This window comes from Montipora capricornis, chromosome 12 (assembly GCF_036669925.1).
Source record: "Montipora capricornis isolate CH-2021 chromosome 12, ASM3666992v2, whole genome shotgun sequence".
Classification (NCBI taxonomy): Eukaryota; Metazoa; Cnidaria; class Anthozoa; order Scleractinia; family Acroporidae; genus Montipora; species Montipora capricornis.
In genome coordinates, this window is record NC_090894.1 from 5,448,642 (window position 1) to 5,472,500 (window position 23,859).

General features: G+C 39.5%; 3 protein-coding genes across 3 annotated transcripts in view; all 3 read right to left on the minus strand.

Moving 5' to 3' along the window:
• The window catches only part of LOC138025344 (melanocyte-stimulating hormone receptor-like), a 696-nt gene extending 517 nt beyond the window's left edge, over window positions 1-179 (minus strand). Inside the window, exon 1 of the mRNA XM_068872568.1 lies at window positions 1-179. This exon is cut by the window's left edge and continues 517 nt beyond it. Coding sequence (XP_068728669.1) covers window positions 1-179 — 179 coding nt within the window.
• Window positions 180-7,712: 7,533 nt separating this feature from the next.
• LOC138025345 (uncharacterized) lies at window positions 7,713-8,831 on the minus strand. Its single transcript, XM_068872569.1, has 2 exons — window positions 8,549-8,831; window positions 7,713-8,482 (listed from the first exon to the last, which is right to left on the minus strand). The coding sequence occupies exons 1-2, from the start codon at window positions 8,829-8,831 to the stop codon at window positions 7,713-7,715; spliced, it is 1,053 nt and encodes a 350-aa protein (XP_068728670.1).
• Window positions 8,832-18,114: 9,283 nt separating this feature from the next.
• Window positions 18,115-20,547, minus strand: LOC138025346 (beta-3 adrenergic receptor-like). The gene is made up of 2 exons (XM_068872570.1): window positions 19,679-20,547; window positions 18,115-19,581 (listed from the first exon to the last, which is right to left on the minus strand). Exons 1-2 carry the CDS (start codon window positions 20,345-20,347, stop codon window positions 19,324-19,326), a joined length of 927 nt encoding a protein of 308 aa, XP_068728671.1. The 5' UTR covers window positions 20,348-20,547; the 3' UTR covers window positions 18,115-19,323.
• Between the last annotated feature and the right edge of the window lie 3,312 nt (window positions 20,548-23,859).

Here is a 23,859-nt window from a genome sequence, read left to right on the forward strand (position 1 = left end):
GTGTAGCGACACAATTGGTGCGATTTATACAGCAAAGTCAGGAAGACAGCAATTTGAAGTGGTTGTGAAATGATACCAACACAGAGATCCGTTACTGCCAGGTTTCGAAGCAAAACTTTGGAAGGCGGATGTAAGGATGTTTCTCTCTGAAGGGCAACGATGATTAGTGTATTTCCCATCGTTGCAGTCAGGGCAAAAATAATGTTGACCACTGAAAGACATATTAGCGGGATGTGTATCCTTTCAGATAATTCCGTAGAGCAGAAAAAGTCCTCCATTGTTTGGCTATGTACTGTAAAATTTGTTGTCGACATTTTGAGTCTCCAGGCAGTGTGGTTTCCTTCTTTTACAAAACATCTTCATGTTCTAGTCATTTTTTACGTTGCATATTATGAATTTATTTATTGATGTGATGCTCGGTGATTTCATTAAAACAATACATAATTTATCTTTTACCCATATTGGACCTTAAGTAATTTCCTTGAAATACAACTTGTCATAGATTTCCGATGAAACTTTGCACACTGTTGTAGTTGTTGTTCGCTCCTAGTCATGTGCTCCTGAAACAGACTGATTCTGGGTCGACTTTTCCGAAAGCGGAAACGGAAGTGAGGTCAGGTTTTTACAGGAAGTAAAATAACCGGAAGTGGACAATCGGTCCGGTTGACCGATATTGACGATCCGTACGATTGGTGACGATCTATTCCGACGATCAGAAATGCCAGATGGAGTGAGACTTGAAAGAACAAAGCCATCGAGAGCATTAAAGGTGGTTGGGGTGGCTCAAAATGTTGACAGATGGTGACGATCCTTCAAATGAAAAGTCCATAGGATTTTAAGAAATGACAGATGGTCGAAGACTTGGAAGAAATGGCAGTCGAAGGCTTGAGAGAAGTTGAGGGTCTCGCAAAATGCTTAAGGATCGTGACGAATTAAGCAGTCGACATCAAGCATGGAGAGGATTAAAATAGTTGAAATAGGAAAAAAAAAGTGATAAATTTAATCATTGAAACGCTCAAACTCATCGTTAAAGTTAAAACTTTAATATGGATTGATCATTCTGCTAAAATTTGTTTGAGATCAAGAGATTTACTAGTATTTGAGATTAAGTGCTACTTTTACGTTTAACCCAGTTTTAAGAAAATTTATAGAATATAAATTACAGTTAATGATACAAACTTTAGGTTATTAGAGTCAGGCTAACAGTAAACAATCATGTATCTGTAAATGCTAGCAATACAGGGGCACAAAGATCATTTAGCCTATGGGCCTCATGCACAGTCAGTTATTGTTCAATCACAGCACTGGCTTTTCCCTCTGTCAATCAAAGCATGTTTCTCCCTTTGCTTCTGTTCAGTGATTCATTCTGTTCTTCAGCTTTGACAAGAATCACAGTTCCCTCCCACCCTTCCCTTTGTAGTGGTAGAATTTCACAATTACTAGTACTCAAAAGACAATATGGAAAGCCTTAATAGCTATAGTCTACAAACAAAAATTAAAAAATAATAAACAACATAGTCACAACAATCCTCAAGGACATGAACTCTGGCAATTTGACTTATTGTCAACTGTCAATAATATATACACTGTATATATTCCGTTACAAGATAGCACCTTGTTATTCCTATTGCTAATATTTTGTTGCTCATTAAGAGGTGTTTATATTTGTTAATAGTACAATAAAGTCAGGGTTCGGGATTAAGTGCTCCCATGCTGGTCACACTTTCACCCATAGACTCATGGTAGCCATTCATTCTGGGGATCGGTACCCCTATAGCTGTGTTGCCATGAGAATGAGTGTTACCCCGGAGGATTATCACCTCCTTTAGGGGATTACTACCCCTTCCGCAACCAGGGGATTATCACCCTTGAGAGAGAATTATCATCTCTCTTTGTTGCATAATACTAGCTTTATACCAACATGTTATGTCAGCTAATTTGCGACTGGAGAGCTTAATCCCCTACCCCTTTACCCGACAAAGTGTGTTTATTCTTGCCTTAGCTAATGGCATTAATCCGAAAAAAAAAACACTTAAGAAAGCTACGTCCGCAGTTCCCCTTTAAGTAGCATTTTACAGTTTTTCGCTTATCTTGGCTTTTTCTTTTCTTTCTTCCCATCAGGGAGGCAGTGTTATCGACAAAGTATGGATCATCAAAGATCTACACGGCCCGGAGGCTTGGGTTACGAACAGACCTATTAATTAGAATTCATTTTGTTACTCTAATTATAAATACATCGGTCCAGTTATACAGCAAGATTCTAACGTAGACCACAGTTCATATGGTCTGGTTATGAAACTCTGGAAACTTCAAAAGTGAGAACAGCGACATCACCCTTCGTGTCAAATTGACCGTGACAATTATGCACCATCTTTTGTTCTTGGTTCACAACTGAGTTCTAAAAATAAATTAATCGAAACTTTGGATTGGCTGTCTTTTCAAAAAAAGGGTGTAGTTTGTGCATGGTTAGGGCCAGAAAAAGCGAAATAAAACATAAAACAAAGAAACTTGTCGAGCTTCATGGCCATCTCCATGTATCAACTATGCGTACTGAAATATGTATAGATCAACTAACAAATAGGTAAAGAGAGGCCTAAAGCGATGGCTCTAAGTTAAGTTCCTATTCCAGGATTTCGCCGATTAACGGCAATTATAGCATGGAAATGAATAATACTACACAGCACAGAATGTAGGTGACAACTAATTTGTGAGTGATAGTGATGAACAGAGGATGATAACCTCTTTTAAATAATTTTGGTAGTAATGAACAATGCATTACATTATTGAGGGCGTAGTGGAGACAGTGCTTCCCTGCTATCAAAGGGTCGAAACTCACTTTGATGCAACCGCCGTCCACTACTTTGGACGGGAGTTTTAAAACGCGTGTCCCATGTTAGGTTTGCTGACTGTGACTTTGGCCAACTGTGCTTATATGAAAAATACGTTTTCTCTCCCGTCCTATGCATGATATTCGCGGAAATTACATGCTGTTCCTCAATAAAACTGGAACAACTAGTTATGGTCTTAGTTCTCTTTTTTCTTACGTATCAGCTAAGTTGCAGAATGCGCTACCTGATTTTATCCGTACCTACGAGTTTACTGGTTTTTTTTAAAGAGAATCCAGGGCCGCATTTTGTACAGCGGCTTTTCTTTTTAATAAATATATCTTTAAATATTATGTATTTAGTTGGTATCTGTATATGCTATGTATTTTAGCTGTAAATGTCATGTCTCGAAGATATTAGCTCCTGTAGTTATTCGGAAAAAGCTTATGACTTTATGAAAGCTAAAAACTTTAATCGATGAGTTATTTCGCTGGTAGGACTGAGTGGCCCGACACTTATGAAAAAAACTGTGAAATGAGAATCGGGAGTCTTCCCTTGTCATGGCATGGCAGAATTACCCAGAATGGGTAATGAGCATGAGCGAGGCAACTTAAGAAGCACGAGACTGGCCCTCATCGAATGGCTGTAGCGCGGCCAGAGGAAATGATTTCTAGCTAGATACTCAGGAGTAGGCCTGGTGTGTGCTGTTAACGTAGGTTTTGGATTTCTGAACAAGTTTTTATCATAGGAAATTCGCGACAAAGTTGTGCTTTCATTTCGCCGCTGTAATTCTCGCGTCAAAGAAACGGTATAATAATAAAAATAAGAGAATAATGATATTTATATTTGCAGATTACTGTCCTCTTACTACGAAAGTCAAGCTCGACATCACTATGCAATAAGCGCATTTAAAATTTCCTCGTATTACTTGATGAAAGTATGTGGTTTTTTTTGGGGTTTTTTTTGTTCTTTTTTTTTTTTGACAAAAGGGCTTTTCTGCTTATATGAAAAATACTTGTTCTCTCCCGTCCCCTTCTTATGCATGATTTTCGCAAAAATTACAGGCTGTTCCTCAATAAACCTGGAACAACCAGTTATGGTAATAGCTCTCTTTTTTCTTACGTATCAGCTAAGTTGCAGAATGCGCTACCTGATTTTATCCGTACCTATGAGTTTACTAGGTTTTTTAAAAAGAGAATCCGGAGCCGCATTTTGTACAGCGGCTTTTCTTTTTAATGAATATACATTTAAATATTATGTATTTAGTAGGTATCTGTATATGCTATGTATTTTAGCTGTAAATGTCATGTCTCGAAGATATTAGCTCCTGTAGTTATTCGGAGAAAGCTTATAACTTTATGTATGTTACCTTTAGAAGGGCGCATGCGCACACTTTGTAATCTGCGCCTCCAGTGCTTACCATATGACAGATAAAATGACTTTTCTCTTGAATATATAACCCATCTAATTCTTACGCTATATTGACAAGGGTGGTTAGAGCTGGGCGTAGTAGGCGTGGGATTTGTTACATATGGTTTAGGGGCCGACATATCTCTCCCTCAATGCCGTACCGGGAGGCAAGGTCGGCAGCAGAAAGCAGCGAAGGGCCAACTGCGTCCAAAAGCGATAGCACGGGCCGAAATCCCGGGATGACTCGTTTGGTACGACGCTCCAGCGCCGGTGTTTGGAGGTACTGCGTTTTCTCTCTTGTTCAAACATTCCGTCAGCGCATGCGGAAATCTTCTGGCTCTTTGATACCTAGCCTACCAAAAAAATTTAACGTGCTTTTTTTTTTTTTTGTATCACCAATTTTTGTGTCTCCTGTATTTGATTGTTCTAATCATTATCATAGCAAATCTTTCTTGTTTAGGGGCATTCTTAGAATTGTTTATCTCCGCTGCAAAAATAAATCAATCATTGCAATATATGATCTTTCCTGAGAGATTGGTAAATTAAACCAAATTTAATTCAAAATCCCATCGAGAGTATCAAAGATGGTTAGGGTGGGTTAAAAGGTTGACAGTTGGTGACGATCCGTCAAATGAAAAGTCCATAAGATTTTGAGAAATGACAGATGGTCGAAGGCTTGAGATAAGATAAGGGTCTCGCAAACTGCTTACGGATCGCAACGAAGCTCTGGACATCAAGGATGGAGAGGGTGATAATGGTTGAAATATGACAAAAATGGTCAATTTAATCATTAACAAGCTCAGACACATCATTTTAGTTAAAACTTTAATACCGATTGATCATTCAGTGCTAATAATTGTTTGAGATCAAGAGATTTACTAGTATTTGAGATTAAGAGCTACTTTTACGTTTAACCCAGTTTTATCCGAAAAAAACACCACTTTAAAAAACTACCTTGGCAGTTCCCCTTTAAGTAGCATTTTACGGTCTTTCGCTTATCTTGGCTTGTTCTTTTGTTTCGCCCAATCAGCGAAGCAGTGTTATCAGAAAAGTATGGACCATCAAAGATCTACACGGCCCGGAGGCTTGGGTTACGTTAGGACCTAATAATTAGATTAGGCCATTTTCATCATGACGTCACGCGCGCAATGGCTTGTGGTAGTTGTAGTAAAGTGGACGCGAATTACGCGCTGAAATTAAAATTATCAACAACAACAATGGCTTCTTCTCAAGCGTGTAACAAGAAAAAAAGAATAAATTTAACTGAGAATGATGTCCCTGGGGCGTCCTTTAAAGACAAAGAGACAGAACTTTTTTACAACGATGATTGAAGTGCCGAGGTGCTTCAACAAGCGAAAACCGAAGCCAACTGCTGCAGAGGTAAGCGCTAAATTATAAACATTATAAAAAAAATTAATTCGCTCGATGGCGAAAGATATCGCACCTAAATACTGTCTTTCTATTTTGTTTTGTTTTATTTTTTATTTTTTACAACCAGAGTAAAGAGTTATCAGAGCTCTGGACTTGACAAATTCGTAGATCCTGATGGAGGAATTCATCTTCGGAGAATACGTCTCGAACTTGAAATGCGAACACAACCAGACGAGTCGCAAAGAATCGAGTGGCCAACAGATGGCTGGACTTTATCGTTGGAGCAAATGCCAGAATTCCAACATTGCTATATATTTGCCCATTTAGCCGGAGAAATTACAAAAGTTTCCACCAAATTCAGACGAGGGGCTCTCAAAAGTAAGCGGGAAGGTTACGCATTGTTCAAGGCCGGCCACGTGCAAAAAGTAAAGTTCAAAGCAACATCACATCAACATGTTTGCTTTTTTGAAAGCAAAGTTAAGGCTTCGATGACTAAGAACAAGCTCTACCGAACGCGAGTCTCTCTACGAAAAGAAACTGCTGGGGTGAGAAGTGGATACTGTAATTGCAAAGCTGGGGCTACTGGAAGATGTAAGCATGTAGGTGCTCTACTGTTTACGATTCTAGATTTTGTAGAAAGTGAGTTAAATCAAATCCCACCTGACACCACATGCACAGAACTCCTTGCCGCCAGGTATTGATGGGGAAGTCAGTGATCCACTGCAAGACATGGTGCCATTGGAAATTTGGAAATGAAATACATCCAATTCCCCAGTAAAATTCCACAGCCTGATGGCAGAAAAGATTTGCTACATATTATTGCTCAGAACAAAAAGAATTCCTACCTTGAAATTACCAACACTGGATTGAAGCTGAAGACTCGACATCACTATTATGCACAAATACAAGGGGGCATGGGCATTTCTGGCAGGCAATGGTGTGACATGGCTGTCTACACCTAGCTACTGTGGTAACATTGAAGACTTGTTGAGAGAATACACTTTGATCCAATTTATTGGAATGCTTTGAAACAAAAGCTTTTGGATTTCTGCTTATTTGCCATTGTACCAGAAATATTAACAGGTAGAATTAAGAATGGAAAACACCTGTATCCAAGATTGTTTTCCTATAAGTAGGATTTCTCTTCCCCAAACTTCCAGGTGGAAAAGTGAAAAACAGAGTTCTAAACAAAGCAGATAAATTGACCCATCTTTTCTTAAAATGCTGTAAATGTCAATGAGTATTCCTACTATGCAGTGATACAAATATTTCTGTCTACCAAGCTAAAGCTCATCAAATTATGTCATCTAATGTACCACTTTACAGTTGTGTCCTATGGGACCTGGAGTTAAAGGGAAGTGAGGCTGGGGTTATCTTGTTTTGAAAACAAAAGCCAGTGTGCTTTTACATGTAAATCAGGGCTTGTTAGCACAATGACAATGCAACTGACATAATTATGAAAAACATTATGGTTAATCAAAACAAGGTGGATCCCAGCTCCCTTCTGCTGAAAGGGCATGCCACTAAAGACACAACTGAATGTACCATTCCAACCAAGTTGATTTCTACATAATCAATATTTTTTATAATTATTTTGATATCCAGCAAGCCCAAGAATACTTGTTTCACTAAAAACTCTACCACAAATATTCAAGATGAATGGTGGCAGTTATTGAGCAAGAAAATAGTTTTTTACTTCCACAATTCAAATTTGCAGCAAGGTTCAAATTATGAGCTGATTGAACCTGCTATGATTAACCAATCAAAATGCTAGAAGTGCAAAATCAATGACATTGTTTTTAATAAGTCTAATTAGTATGATTCATTTCAGTCAGACTTGTTAACTGATATTTGTGCTATAATGGTTTTGAATAACTTCAAATGAGGTGTATAATTTTGTTTACTGTTGTAAATAAAGATATGCTGCAGAACTGTAATTATGTGACCACCGTCCATCTATTAACTTGTCTTCTCTTACAAGCAACTACCCCTCCAAAGCAATGAAGGCTGTCAACGATCCAGTTTTTTTCTTTCGGTCAAATTATTGGTAGTTGCTTACAAACAGCTTTGTAATTTTTTTTTTTGCATTATTTTGTAAATATATTGCTAGACAACCAATGGCCCCTTTAAATTTGTTAAATATGAGCAAACTTTCCAAATTTTGTTTAGGTCTTCAGCCATGCTGTTAGGGAGAATTTGCTTCAAAATATTGTAATTTTTAATCCTCTCAATAGCGCGTTCAACGTGGATCCTAACAGCAGCTATCTGCCTTGTTTCATCTTCTTCGTCAGGATCAAGTTGATCCTTGCATCGCATGAAGGGAGGAATATTGAGGGACACCTTCTTTGGTACAAGCAAATCCTGAATTTCGAATCCCCTGTCAGCCATCACTGAATCGTGTGGCTCCAACATATCCAAAATGCCAGAGGCAATGACAATTTTGCGGTCACTCACATGCCCCCTATACAAATCTGAAACAAAAGTCACTGCTCCATTTGGAGCAATTCCAACGAGACCTTTCGCAGTGTTATGTGACTTGTAAGTGGAATAAGTCTCTGCCTGGACTCTGAAGCAAGACGGCTTCTCAATAAAGATTCCTGTGCAGTCAAAAATGATTCTTGTGTATGGGTAGTCATATTTGAAACTTTCAGGCATTGTCTGATTAACAGTCTCCCTGGTAGCCCATATTGGTAACTGATTCAATCTTGAAAATGGAAGGTCAACCCATGTCACAAATATCCTTGACACTTCAGATGTGCTTATCTTAAACTGGTCGGCTAAAACTTTCTCTGGGACATTTGCCCTCAGTCTTGAGAGTGTCAAGAAAAGTTCGTCTGCTGGAATTATCGACCGCTTTTTGCCACGCTTCTCTAGGTCTTGAAGTTGAAAGTTACAGTTGTTGGACCCCTAATAGTTAAGCCGCGAGCATGCACAACAATTACCATCAAGGAAATCAAATAGAGCTTTGAACTGCACATAATTATCAAGACCTGTGTAAAACTGCATATCACTGTCCGATAAAGCAAAACGCTCGACTCCAAACCTTTCCATCGTTATCTTTTGTTCCAGCTGTTGCTTCTCGTGTTCAAGAAGCGCAATACGTGTTTTTATTGCATCCAGTGTATCCAGGTCGTTCACTGTTTTGATTTCTGATCCTTCACCTTTGTCTTCATTGGATTCCTCCTCGTCGACTCCATTAATTCCGTTGTTTTGTGTGGATTCCATCACAGTATCTTGTATCGTGGTATCTTTATGCCTTATCAGAGGTCTTCTTGCTTTTCGTTTAGGTCTCTGATGTGACTTCTTCAAAGGGAAAACCGTGGGTACGGCGTTTTGGTAAGACTTTTTGCCTCCTAGGAAATGAGCGCTACACGCACGGTGGCCCGTTGTCGGTGAAAAATTCTTTCTAGAAATGTTAAGAAGCCATTTCCTTCTTAATTTCGGGTCCTTTGGAAACACATAAAAGGAAAATTGGCCTTTGTGTTTTTTTGAATTGCTAAAACACCCCGGAACGCAACAAGTATAACCACCGGGAAGACTTTCCGCCATTTTGATACGCTTTTATTTACTACAACTACCACAAGCCTTTGCGCGCGTGACGTCATAGTGAAAATGGACTATTATAAATACATTTGTCCAGTTATGCAGCAAAAGTTCAACGTAGACCACAGTTCATATGGTCTGGTTATGAAACTCCGGAAACTTCAAAAAACCAGAACATTGACATCACACATTGTCTTTTCAAAAAGAGGGTGTGCTTTGTGCATATGTTCAGGGCCAAAACAGCGAACAAAAACATAAAGCAGAGAAACTTTTCGAGCTTCATGGCCATCTCCATGTATTAACTATGCGTAGAAATAGACCATTTGTGCTCTTTGATATTGTCCCTTCGGAACATGTAGAGATAAATTAAAAATAGGTAAAGAGAGGCCAAAAGCGATCGCTCTAAGTTAAGGTCCTATTCCAAGATTTCGCCGATTAACGAGAATTATATCATGGAAAAGGATAATACTACACATTACAGAATTATGAGTTCAAAAGCGATGTAGGTGACAACTAATTTGTGGGTGATAGTGACGAACAGAGGAAGGTAATCTCTTATAAATAATTTTGGTAGTAATGAACAATGCATTACATTATTGACGGAGTAGTGGAGACGGTGCTTCCCTGCTATCAAAGGGTCGAAACTCTTTTTGATGCAACCGCCGTCCACTACTTTAGGCGGGACTTTTAAAACGCATGTCCCGTGTTATGTTTGCTGACTGTGACTTGGGCCAACTGTGTCTCGCGCCTGCCCTTAAAGTAATTCCGCTGTTACCAGGCGAGCCTACACAACATGAAGTATCACGTGAGGATTCGGTCGTTAAGTAACCGCCGCGCATGCTCAACACAGTGAGTTTCGACCCATGAAAGCAGAGAACTCTTTTCTCGTACTCATCAGTCCAGCGAACGCAAAACGAAAAGAGTCCTCTGCTAGCAGGGAAAGACAGTACCCGATTTAATGCAATTGATATTCTTGTTGTCACCCATCCGGTCTTCAAAAACAGGGATCATGTTTTGGTTGCAAAATTTAGCAGGTGGTCATTTCGGAAAATACCGAACTGTGCATAACAAGAGAAAATTACATACATGTTTGACAAAGTTAGGACGTTCATGTTAGATAGAATAAATATTTTATAAGGCTCGCGCCGACGACGCTTAACTAAGAACTTCCTTTTTTTGTTATCACAATATAGTCTTGTCATTGATAAAATGCTCCTATGCCTATTCCTAACGAACCAAATGTAGAGTGCTATGCTTAAGTAATTACACACTAACGTGCTACTCTCAGTCACGCATAATTTTACAATTTAGTAGCGGGCGCCTTGTTTCCAAAGTTTTTTCACCACATTTACGTCACCTGGTTTTTACCAGTCTACATTACCGCCGAAACGTTTTCCGAAACGTTCGTAATTATAGAAGACTTTTGAAAGTCAGCTTTCGTTGTCGTTTTCGATCGTTTTAGTGTGGATGAAAGAAGAAAAAGCGTCCAAAAGTATGGGTTTTCTAATAAAAAGCACCTGCCGTAATTTTCACAAACTGAACCTAAGTTGTTAATTATGAAATGACATACTCGGATAATTGACTGCCCATTTGAAAGGTAAACTTTTGCTTCTGTGAACTCTGGAGCTCTTGTCATATCCGTCGAGAATTTTTGCAATGGATTCAGAATTTGACGTGAAAAAATATTTAGAAATTATAGCCACAGAAATAAACACCTAAAGAGTACATTTTTTCGGACTATTTGTTCGTTACTATCAAGCAGAAAGAGCCGAATATTCTTTCATCAAAGATGTTTTCACCTGTAAGGCTGGTAACCGGAGAACATGTTTAGTGCAAATACTAAATTTACAACCCACCAATGCGAATTTTCCTCCCAAGTTTTATCTGAACGAGATGCTTCTGTGAAGCATACACTGGGTTGCCTGTGGTACGTGCTACAGAAAATCAGAAGGCACTGAATTGTGTGGTATTGAAATACAGCATTCCAGTCTCTGAAGAACAACAAATAAAGGAGAAGCGAGAAACATTGGCTTCTGGGCTGACATGTTGATAATTTTCAAGTTCCCCCACAACTTCTGTTTGCCACAAGTGTGCCCTCTGAGCATCTGACAGCTTTCTAATAATAAAGTTCACTGAAGTTAAGCCCTGCCGGGCGGGGTTAGTGTTTGGATGGGAGACCAAGACAACATTCCCCTCATAAAACAGAAGCATCGGACCGAAAATACTATTAACTCTAACAAATGCGAACTCAGCAAGGTACAGATCTTGTTAGCTTGCTTTATGCAAAACAAATATTGATGAAAAAGCAAATAACTATTGATACACAGTTTTCAGAAAGAGCAGAAGGAAGTTTCCCGAACGGTCGATCGAGAATAAAATATTTACGACATCAAAACAACATTAATTTTGAACCGTGAATATAGAATATAAAAAGTTACGATCAGCGACAAACATTTTGGGAGATTTTTGCTACGTTCAAGTAAATTGCAAAATCGAAAGTGACATGGCCGGAATTCAGCGGGCGCCGCGATTAAGTTACCGCGGCATGTTTACTCGCCAAACAGTGAAGCATCTGTGTCAAATGATGGCAAGATACCGGGTTTTTGTAAGTTTCTTTTTCAGTCAAGTGTTATAAAGTTTGACAATGAAATGAGCGAAGTCAAAACAAAGATCACAATCGCCCAACTCTTATTAATGCAAAGTCAAAATTTACTCTCCAAGACGCGTACGACGTTATTTATCACCAGGTAATTCCATCATTTTGGAAATAGCAGCTACTTTATTATTCATCGCGTCACAAGTTTTCACTGATTTTGGGGCTCATTTTGTTGAAACTCAAGCACGCTTCCAACAGGCCTGTGAACCCTTCCTGCTTACAGAGCAATACTAAAAAACTTCTCCCATACCACATTTCAACCTTAAGCTCGAAAATTCAATACACAACATGATATTATAATTCACAAAGGCAGAAAATACCACAGAATCCTTTTCCAGCGAAAACAGTATTGAAACTAACAACATATTTGCTCTTAGAGACGAAAACCTCTTCCTATTTCATTGCGTGCGTGAAGACAAGAAACTCAATCGCGTCAAATTACCATGTACTTCAGGTAAATAGAGCTCACTTTGATTTCGTCTCGACGGGCGATAGATTGTTGTCGAAGTCCAGTACTCGTCGCTTTTGAGATTCCTACCTAGTTTATCCAACTGACTTTCCATTATTGAACTCCATAAGGGTATATTTTGTTTAAGGATCCACTAAAACGCCATTCGCGTTACATGACTTTCGACGCCATTGCAGGCTAAGTTAATGATTCTACTGTGTCCACCAGAGAAATCTACGCAGTTCCACTACCCTCTCGATCCTAAGAACATACGCATAGAAGGCTCTATGCACAAAGACACCACTTACCAGGGGAGTGACAGGCAAGACATTTACCGACACGGAAAGAAAAAAAAAAAAAAGTAAAAAAAAGAAAAACTAGACCCTCCGTGAGGGTACACTGGGTTGCCTGTGGTACGTGCACTGTTCATACCAGACGAGGCCCTTTGGCTCACAGGTTCTCACTCATTCGTACGACGAAACAGACCTGTCCTTGCGTAATATGTAGCTCTAACAGTGCACGATATTGTTTTGGTATTGTCTATCATTGTAGTGCCATGGTAGAAGTCTTGGGGAAATAGTCTGAGAAGACATGTGGGATACTAGCAAAGTACTGAACCCAGAAAGATTGAAGAAAATAAATGGGAAGTGAGAAACACTGGCTTCTGGACTGACATGTTGATAAACTTCTTTTGACCACAATTTTAAGCGTGCCATCTGAGCATCTGACAGCTTTGTATTACCAAAGTTTCACTGAAGTTAAGCCCTCTTGGGCGGGGTTAGTGTTTGGATGGGAGACCAAAATAATATACCCCTCATAAAACAGAATCATCGTACCGAAAATACTATTAACGCTAACAAATGCGAACTCAGCAAGGTACAGGTTTTGTTAGCTTGCTTTATGCAAAAACAAATATTGATGCAAAAGTAAATAAATATTGATACAAAGTTTTTAGAAAGAGCAGAAGGAAGTTTCCAGGACGATCGCTCGAGAATAACATATTTACGACATGAAAACAACATTTATTTTGAACCGTGAATATAGAATATAAAAACTTACGATCAGCGACAAACATTTTGGGGGATTTTTGCAACGTTCAATGTTGTTATTGTACGTTTTGGCTGCACAAATAAATCGCAAAATCGAAAGTGACATCGCCGGAATTCAGCGGGCGCCGTGATGAAGTTACCGCGGCATGTTTACTCGCCAAACAGTGAAGTATCTGTGTCAAATGATGGCAAGATACCGGGTTTTTGTAAGTTTCTTTTTCTGTCAAGTGTTATTAAGTTTGACAATGACATGAGCGAAGTCAAAACAAAGATCACAATCGCCCAAGTCTTGTTTATGCAAAGTCAAAATTTACCCTCCAAGACGCGTACGACGTTATTTATCACCAGGTAATTCCATCATTTTGGAAATAGCAGCTACTTTATTATTCAACTGCGTCACAATTCTTCACTGATTTTGGGGCTCATTTTGTTGAAACTCAAGCACGCTTCCAACAGGCCTGTGAACCCTTCCAGCTTACAGGCCTCGGTTGTTCAAAATGTGGATAACACTATCCACCAGATAAATCACTATCCAGCAGATAAACACTAGCAAAACCAATACAGTTACCCAGTGGATAGTGATTTATCCAGTGGATAGCGTTATCCACCCTTCAAACAACTGGGGCCAGAGCAATACTAAGAAACTTCTCCCATATCACATTTCAACCTTAAGCTCGAAAATTCAATACACAACATGATATTATAATTCACAAAGGCAGAAAATACCACAGAATCCTTTTCCAGCGAAAAATTTATTGAAACAAACAACATATTTGCTCTTAGAGGCGAAAACCTCTTCCTATTTCATTGCGTGCGTGAAGACAAGAAACTCAATCGTGTCAAATTACCATTTATTACACATAACACGAGAATTTTATTCCATAAAGCTCATTTGTACAAATCTATACGCTTTATTTTCACATGTGAAAAAGGCGTATACAGCCAATCAGAATGGCGTACAGCTATTTCACATGTGGAAGTATAACCAATCAACGATAGCGTAAAGGCGTTTCCATGCCAATCACTCGTGCATCTCGTGCAAATCGTGCAAATCGTACTTTGTTAAATTTGCATTTGGTTTTATTGTTATTGAATTTTTGTTTCTAATTCGCGTTCAGAAAACTATTTAAATGAAAATTCTCATGTTATGTGTAATAAACAGTTTACGTCATAGAAAGTGCTTTGTACGGGGTTTTATTCACTCGTTGTTTGTGTCAAAAACCCTCACTCGCTCGTTCCTCGCTCGTTCGGGTTTTTGACACAAACAACTCGTGCATAAAACCCCGTACGCTGCACTCTCTATGACATAAACTATATGTACTTCACGTAAATACAGCTCACTTTGATTTCGTCTCGACGGGCGATAGATTGTTGTCGAAGTCCAGTACTCGTCGCTTTTGAGATTCCTGCCTAGTTTATCCAACTGACTTTCCATTATTGAGCTCCATAAGGGTATATTTTGTTTAAGGATCCACTAAAACGCCATTCGCGTTACATGACTTTCGACGCCATTGCAGGCTAAGTTAATGATTCTACTCTGTCCACCAGAGAAATCTACGCAGTTCCACTACCCTCTCGATCCTAAGAAAAAACGGGCAGAAGGCTCTATGCAAAAAGACACCACTTACTAGGGGAGTGACAGGCAAGACTTTTACCGACACGGAAAAAAACAAAAAAACGACGAAATCAACGCAGACCTTGACTGGTTTGCCATAGGCAACCCAGTAACTAGATGCTTCTGTGAAGCATACACTGGCTTGCCTGTGGTACGTGCTACAGAAAATCAGAAGGCACTGAATTGTGTGGTATTGAAATACAGCATTCCAGTCTCTGAAGAATAACAAATAAAAGAGAAGCGAGAAACATTGGCTTCTGGGCTGACATGTTGATAATTTTCAAGTTCCCTCACAACTTCTTTTCACCACAAATGTGCCCTATGAGCATCCGAAAACTTTGTAATACTAAACTTCACTGAAGTCAAGCCCTGTTTCGCGGGGTTAGTGTTGGGATGGGAGACCAAAACAATAAACCCCTCAAAAAAAACAGAAACATCTGACCGAAAATACTATTAACGCTAACAAATGCGAACTCAGCAAGGTACAGATTCTGTTAGCGTGCTTTATGCAAAACAAATATTGATGAAAAAGCAACTAAATATTGATACACACAGTTTTCAGAAAGAGCAGAAGGAAGTTTCCCAGACGGTCGATCGAGAATAAAATATTTACGACATGAAAACAACATTAATTTTGAACCTTGAATATAGATCGTTTTCACTGTCACGCAATAAAAAAAATAAATCAAAAACTATCCAGTGCAAAACGCTAAGAAATTGTTATCTTATAGCAGATAAAGAAATAAGACACTTGTCCAAGTTTTAGGCCTCTGCGTTTCCCCAAACTTCAGATATTCGTCGAAATGTTTCGCAGGCCGGAAAATAGTGTAAACATCTGGAACTGACTTTGGCTATCTAGGCGACTGATTATCACTACTGAAAAAACAAGCATTTACATAAGCACTTTTCCTAATGCTCTAACTTCTAAAAGGGCTCAAAATCATGAGATAAGTATATATTTTTCAACAAACTTGATCGTAGCTTTGTGTCACGCACCTACATAATCCTGAAATTCAAAATGCTCTGGTTTCCAAACGAAGCACGCTATTGAGCTGTGAAATTGTCAACAGATATAGATATGCCGCCTCTTATGCCTGATGAGGATAAAAACTTTGGTGGATCTTTAGTTTTAGATTTTCGAAGGTGATGACGTCACGTGAAAACGATCTATAGAATATACAAAGTTACGATCAACGACAAACATTTTGGGAGATTTTTGCTACGTTCAAGTAAATTGCAAAATCGAAAGTGACATGGCCGGAATTCAGCGGGCGCCGTGATTAAGTTACCGCGGCATGTTTACTCGCCAAACAGTGAAGCATCTGTGTCAAATGATGGCAAGATACCGGGTTTTTGTAAGTTTCTTTTTCTGTCAAGTGTTATAAAGTTTGACAATGAAAGGAGCGAAGTCAAAACAAAGATCACAATCGCCCAACTCTTGTTTATGCAAAGTCAAAATTAATTTTACTCTCCAAGACGCGTACGACGTTATTTATCACCAGGTAATTCCATCATTCTGGAAATAGCAGCTACTTTATTATTCATCTGCGTCACAAGTTTTCACTGATTTTGGGCCTCATTTTGTTGTAACTCAAGCACGCTTCCGACAGGCCTGTGAACCCTTCCTGCTTACAGAGCAATACTAAAAAACTTCTCCCATATCACATTTGAACCTTAAGCTCGAAAATTCAATACACAACATGATATTATAATTCACAAAGGCAGAAAATACCACAGAATCCGTTTCCAGCGAAAAGTTTATTGAAACAAACAACATATTTGCTCTTAGAGGCGAAAACCTCTTCCTATTTGATTGCGTGCGTGAAGACAAGAAACTCAATTGTGTCAAATTACCATGTACTTCAGGTAAATACTGCTCACTTTGATTTCGTCTCGACGGGCGATAGATTGTTGTCGAAGTCCAGTACTCGTCGCTTTTGAGATTCATGCCTAGTTTATCCAACTGACTTTCCATTATTGAGCTCCATAAGGGTATATTTTGTTTAAGGATTCACTAAAACGCCATTCGCGTTACATGAGTTTCGACTCCATTGCGGGCTAAGTTAATGATTCTACTTTGTCCACCAGAGAAATCTACGCAGTTCCACTACCCTCTCGATCCTAAGAAAATACGCGCAGAAGGCTCTATATACAAAGACACCACTTACCAGGGGAGTGACAGGCAAGACTTTTACCGACACGGAAAAAAAAAAAAAAAAACAAAACAAAAAAAAAATAAAGAAAAGAAAACAAACAAACTAAACGAAGACCTTGACTGGGTTTGCCTTATAAGGCAACCCAGTAAAAAGAAAACAAACAAACTAAACGAAGACCTCGACTGGTTTGCCATAGGCAACCCAGTAAAAATGGTTTTCAAGAAAATTTGATAGCTGAGTAAGAAGTCTGTTAAGAACTTGTGTGTTTTCGGTAGACTTTTAGACAGAAGGCGAAAATTGTCAACATCTTTGTCAACACATCTTTTTGAACAGGAAATTGAATAAGGAAAAAACAACGAAGTTTCCCAAGTAATTATTAAGCCAAAATGCCCCTTGTGAAAAAGCTAAGCTTGCCAACCGTGACAATGATTCTTCGTTTCTGCTGACAAAGTACTCCCCGGTGGGTATTTTCAAGTTCTTCATTTGTCCGATACTCTAATTTCCAGAAACTCGTCTGAGGATAATAATGTGAATTATTTATTTCTTTGATCGTGAGCGGGCGGTATCCTGAGAATCCTGCAATCTGATTGGTTCCGGGAGCGGGCAGAATTTTCCTATCTCCTGACCACGGTCATGGTAACCAACTAAGATAAAAGCAGAGTGAAGTTGCGAATTGAAGGAGCAAAGTTTCAATTTGTCTTAATTGTTTTTCATCTTCTTGGCTATAAATCACCGAAGAAAGCCACAAAGTCAAATTTGGTACAGCAAAGCGCCTCTCGGCAAGAATGAGATTGGCAAGTTCATGGCCGAAGCTTCGAAATGAACTGGTCTAATAGTTTAAATGGAATTTAGAAATAAATAAAAATGTCGTTCACCGGCCTTGGTCGGACCGCCCTCTGTCCCTCTGTGCTCCTCGAGACCTCGGGCACAGTTTTTCGCAATGCGGTGAATAACATATATTTATTTATTGACGACAAAAAAATTATTATTCAGTATAAAGCTCATAGACTAATAATTTTTACCCCCCTTACATTTTTTTCATAATACGGTTATATAATAACGAAAGAACTGAAAATTAATAGAATTACCACCGAACTTTTCAAGGGAACAATTTTAAGCAGGATTCCGTATCTTTGGAACAATCTCCCTGATAGATTGAGTTGACCTGTTCGGAACGACCTGTTCGGAATGACTATAATCACAGAGGAAATATTTCAAGTTTAGTGTGCTCATAAAGTTGGAGGTACCCTTTCATTTCGGAGTCAAACTTACGTTTCATAAGAAAGTCTATTCGTGATTTTCCCTTCTCATTGTTACTCAAGTTTGAGTAGGAAAGTTCAAGTACCTATTCAAACACTTTCGTTTCACAAGCTTTACCAATGACAACCAAAACGACTGCTGTAGGAAGGCAAATATTAGACAATGTAAGGGAAGAGCAAAGAAGAGTTACTGGTAAAGGAATTAAGAGCTTTCAAGCTTAAGGGAACTAGAAGAGATCAACGCTGAGATGAAATCCCTTGCTGGAGACAAGGATAGATGGAAACTCTTTAGCGGACGGGTCCGAGCAGGGAGTGCTTTAGACAGAAAGACTCCATTTTGCGGTTGTTGCTGAAATTATATGGAAGATGGAGCAATTTCGTTAGCTTAGAGCACTATCCCTAAATAATGATGAATCCCTGTGTATCCGCACACTATGGTGCCAATGAATTGTACGGTTGTTATCTTCCGAAGCTCCCTTTATCGAGCGCCAGGATGCTTCAATACTCCACTCTTTGAAAGTGGAAATTTCACCCACGGACTAACAATGTTTGGTGTTTCACAGACCAACCTCGCTGGAAACGAACGAAGTTGTTCACCGACATTCCGCCGCCAGGTGTATTATTCACGATGTCTTTTCCTAACTATTACTGATCATACCATATGTTCATTTACCCTCGGATTTTAGAGTAGCTTTTTGTAGCAAGTTTCTCCGAGCATTTGCCCTCCCAACTATGATTCACCACAGAAGACAGACCATAACATCGCAAATTCCATGCCTTACCCTTTGCGAATAGTGTGTGGGTTCTTTTACGTCCCACAGAGGGATGAGCATTCAGGAGTTGTGAGGCAGAGCCTACGGTTTACCGTCCTTATCCTTAACCATTTGCAGATGTCATCACAAAGACAGCTCTTCCTCCTCAGTTATTTGATTCACTGAGTGCTGGTCCGGCCGGAGTCGAACTCACGATCTCCCGTTTGATAGCCCGGTGCTCAACCACCTGAGCCACCGGTGCGTGGTTGGTTTGAAGAACAAAACAACCGCCTCAAGGCGTCCTTCACAGCTTGTCTCACTTCTGTGATCTTCCAGCAGTAAAGAATGGGGTTTAGAGATGAATCAAAATGCAGCAAAGTCACTGCGCTTTCCACTGCGACGTGAAAAGTTGCCGTCTGGCTTCTTCGCAACTCTCGACTCGGGTATGCGAATGGCGACACCAACAAACCTGGCAAATAACAAGAAACTAATGCCAACTGTACGCACATTCCACTAAACACTGTTTTTCGGTATCGTTTTATATTCAATAGAATTGTTAATTTGATTCGCTTGTTTCTGGGCGTTGTCTCGAACTTGATTTTGATAACGGCGCAGCGTGAGGAAAATCATCGAGTAACAGGAAATAGATGTCATAAGACACAACGACTTTGAAGAAATCCCCAAAACAAGCCATACAGCGTAGTCCCAATGCCAAATGGCTGCCGCGAAGAATGAGCAAGCCCAAAACGCGATCACAGCTCCATATATGCGTTTGAGGGTTACAACTTGTCTGTACCTGAGTCCTAACAACAGAGCAAGAAGTCTGTCCACACTGACGGCGGTTGTTGTCAACATTGATACTCCACACAGAATGGTGCGTGCAGTCCGACTCACTGCGTACGTGTAGCGACACATTTGGGGCAATTGATACAACAAAATGAGGAAGAGAGCAAATTGAACTGGTTGTGAAACGATACCAACACAGAGATCCGTTACCGCCAGGTTTCGAAGCAAAACTTTGGAAGGCGGATGTAAGGATGTTTCTCTTTGAAGGGCAATGAGGATTAGAGTATTTCCGATCGTTGCAGTCAGGGCAAAAATAATGTTGACGACTGAAAGACATATTAACGGGACGTGTATCTTTTCAGATAATTCTGTAGAGCAGAAAAAGTCCTGCATTGTTTGGCGATGTACTGTAAAATTTGTTGTTGACATTTTAAATCTCCAGGCAGTGTGGTCTCCTTCTTTTACAAACATCTTCATGTCCTATTCATTTTATACGTTGCATATTTATGAATTTATTTATTGATGTCATGCAAGGGGATTACTTCAAAGCCATAAATAATTTATCTTTTACCCACTTTGGACCTTAAGTTATTCCCTAGAAATAAAAGTTGTCATAGATTTCCGACGAAACTTTGCACACTGTTGTAACATGTTTTAGGAGATGATAAAAATGTAATAAGAATGAGGGTTCACCGAACTCGTGTCCATAGTACGATGCTCACGAATACGTCAATGAAGAGACCGGCACGCAGCCCTTGGTACGACTCCCGGAATTGGTTCAGTGGACACAAAGAACGATACAAAAGAAACAATGGATCCTAACCCTAAAAGCAATAGAGCTGCGTTTTAAAGGGATCCAAATGAAATTAGAGGTTGTAAAGAGCTGAGTCCTGACTGGTAATTTATGCCACTTGGACTATTGTGGCGCATCCATGATGTTGGACTGACAAATTTAGCTCGGTTTTAGAAATGTAATCCAATGCATGATATGACACGGACCCTGGTGTCATTCCATGGTTTCACTTGTATACCTGAAAAATGTATTTGAATGTCTTTTTGAGTACTTAGCACTTCAAAATAGATTTAACTTGAGTGTGGGCTGTTGGACTCGTAATGACTCCTTCCGTACAATGTTATACTGGCCCTAAATTTTTGCTGGTTTTTTTTACTACTCCATGATAACACCATTCTCAGCAAAAATATGATATATAAAATGGGGGTCACCGTACTCGTTAACGAGAAAATAGGAATTTTTTGACAGATTAAACTTGGCTTCAATGAAAATCCGCCATTTTATCAATGTGCGCGTCCAAAAGTATGGGTTTCCTATTAAAAAGCACCTGCCGTAATTTTCACAAACTGAACTTTAAAGTCTCCGGAGCTGTTGTCATGTCCGTCGAAAATTTTTGCAATGGATTCAGAATTTGATGTCAAATATATTTTGAGATTGTAGCAACAAAAATAAACACGGAAACAAACCGTCACTGAAATGTGTGTCACGATATGGAAATTACAGTTGTAGAAATAGACGCGGAAATTATCTCCCTAAATGGTCGAAAGGATTTTCGCATTCCTTTTAAAGGTGTTCATTTCATAAATCGTCAATTTTCCTCCAAGCGAACTCAAGCTTATTTTTGAACCTGATTACTGAAGGGCGTATGTAGAACACTCGCCCTGTGCTTTGTGCATGCTGTTAACGGTGCATGCGGTTGTGCGGTTCATGTTTAATCTAACTTGTACATAGCAAGACTCTAGAAAAAAAGCTCCTCAAAAAGTCCTTTGCGGTGAACTGTGAGCTCCGGGTCCTTTTCGGGGTTTTACCGTAATTTATTAGGCTTGTCATTACAACATTACCTAAAATATACATTTTTCGGACGATTTGTTCGTTACTATCAAGCAGAAAGAGCAGACTATTCTTTCATCAAGGATTTTTTCACCCTAAGGCTGGTAACCGGAGAACATGTTTCGTACAAGTACTCAGTACTCCAAAGCCACTTTGCAGACCATCAACGCCAATTTTTCTCCCAAGGTTTGTTTTAAAACCTGGTTTTCTAAGAAAATGTTATAGCTGAGTTAGGAGGCTGTTACGGACTTCTGTGTTTTCGGCAGACTTTTAGGCAGAAGGCGAAAAAAAAATTGTCAACCGCTTCCCTGCCGCTCTGAACTAAATCCTTTTGAATAGGAAAATAAGGGGAAAAAACGGAAGTTGCCCAAGTAATTATTAAGTCAAAAAGGCTAAGCTTGCCAACCGAACGCCGCCAAAGACGGGAGAAAATGACTTCTTCGTTTCTCTTGACAAAGTACTCCATAGTGTTTTCAAGTGTAGTCCTTGATTTGTCCGATATTTTAATTTAATGCAACTCGTCTGAGGATAATGATGTGAATTTACTGACGGGCAAAAAATATTATTATAAAGATCATAACCTGATAATTAGTATTCCCTTATAATTTTGTTAATTATACACCTGATTAGATAATATTGTAACTAAACCAATTTAATTCAAAATTCATTTAAATTCGTGATTTCGTGGATTTCACGGTACATTTTCGATAAATTTTTATATTTGTATTTCAGTTTATCTTCGTTATTTCGTGGCGTACCTGTAAACTAGTAGCGACCACGCTAATAAAGTGTCATCAGTTGACCTGCTTGGAACGACTGTGTTAACTTTGTTTCTCGGAACACAACCGAAAAACAGCCATAGAATCGCTTGCTCAACTTGATAACTTTATTTTTCGTTTTTCAACCTCGTGGTTCATGACGCATCACTTGACTTAACAAAAACACTTATTCTTATGGGGGTGGGCTAAGTCCTTACTCCCCACACACTCCCCCGCTAAAAGAAATGTCCTCCTGGACACTGCAACGATGGCCTAACCGTACAATTAAAATCTCAAATATGCGAAGAGAAAAAAAACTGTTCTTGTAGGGTGATCAGGCCCACAAAGTGCAGTTTATCTACTAATCCGACAATTGAACCAAGGCCAACTGCAGTGCACCGAAACACTGCCTCAAAATGTTGAACATTTTTTTTTAACGAACAAACAACAATGAGACAGTAACTGTGAAGTATGGCATTATCTTCGTCAAGTGTCTCTCGGTTGTCTAAAAGACCACTGGAGGGACTGACTGGGACACATTCACGACAGGGAACAGTGAACACACTGGACACACTGGTAGACAAGGAGGTGGATAATACAGCACCGGAATGCCCCATGGCCAATACGATGGATGATACGTCTGTTGATCCACAATGGCATTCACAGGTGGAACCTGAACGCTAGATACATTCAATGGGTGGTAACTTGAATTCACTGGATGATCGTAACATAGCACCATATTCAGGTTGCTGATTTGTTAACGGGTCCTGTTCTGGCTGATTTCGCTGTGGAGGATTGTTAACTTCCGCAGTACGTGCTGCGTTGTCGGGTAATTCCTGCTCTTCCACAACCATAGTCTGGCCTCAGAATAATCTGGCTGTACTCCATCAGTAGCCTGCTCTGCGATGGTTGTTGGCAACTGTAACCGCTCTAAGTCCGTGGGTGACATACCAGGGAATTCTTCCGCCCGAGCTTTGCTCCAAATGTAAGAAATAAATGGATACTAATTCCAGAGGTGCAGACGTGGTGATGCTCTGGAGTGGCACACGAGTAGGCAAATTAGGTTGTCGTTGCTTGAGACATGGACATACTTTCGTCACAAAGTGGACAATGTCACTTTCCATATTCGGCCAATAAAATCGTTCCCGGGCCAACTGTACCACACGTGGTGCACCTAAGTGTCCAATTTCCTAATGAACGTCTTTGAAAATAGCAGAGTGAAACTTTCAGGGTAGCACTAATTGTGAAAACGATCCACTTTTTCTGTACAGGAGTCCATCTTGACCTTGATGCAGTCCATGCCGTTGTCTTATTAAGATCCTTGCAGCTGGCAACTCATTTCTAATCTCCCACAGTAAGGGCCATTTCCCCTTTTTCTTGAAATTCAG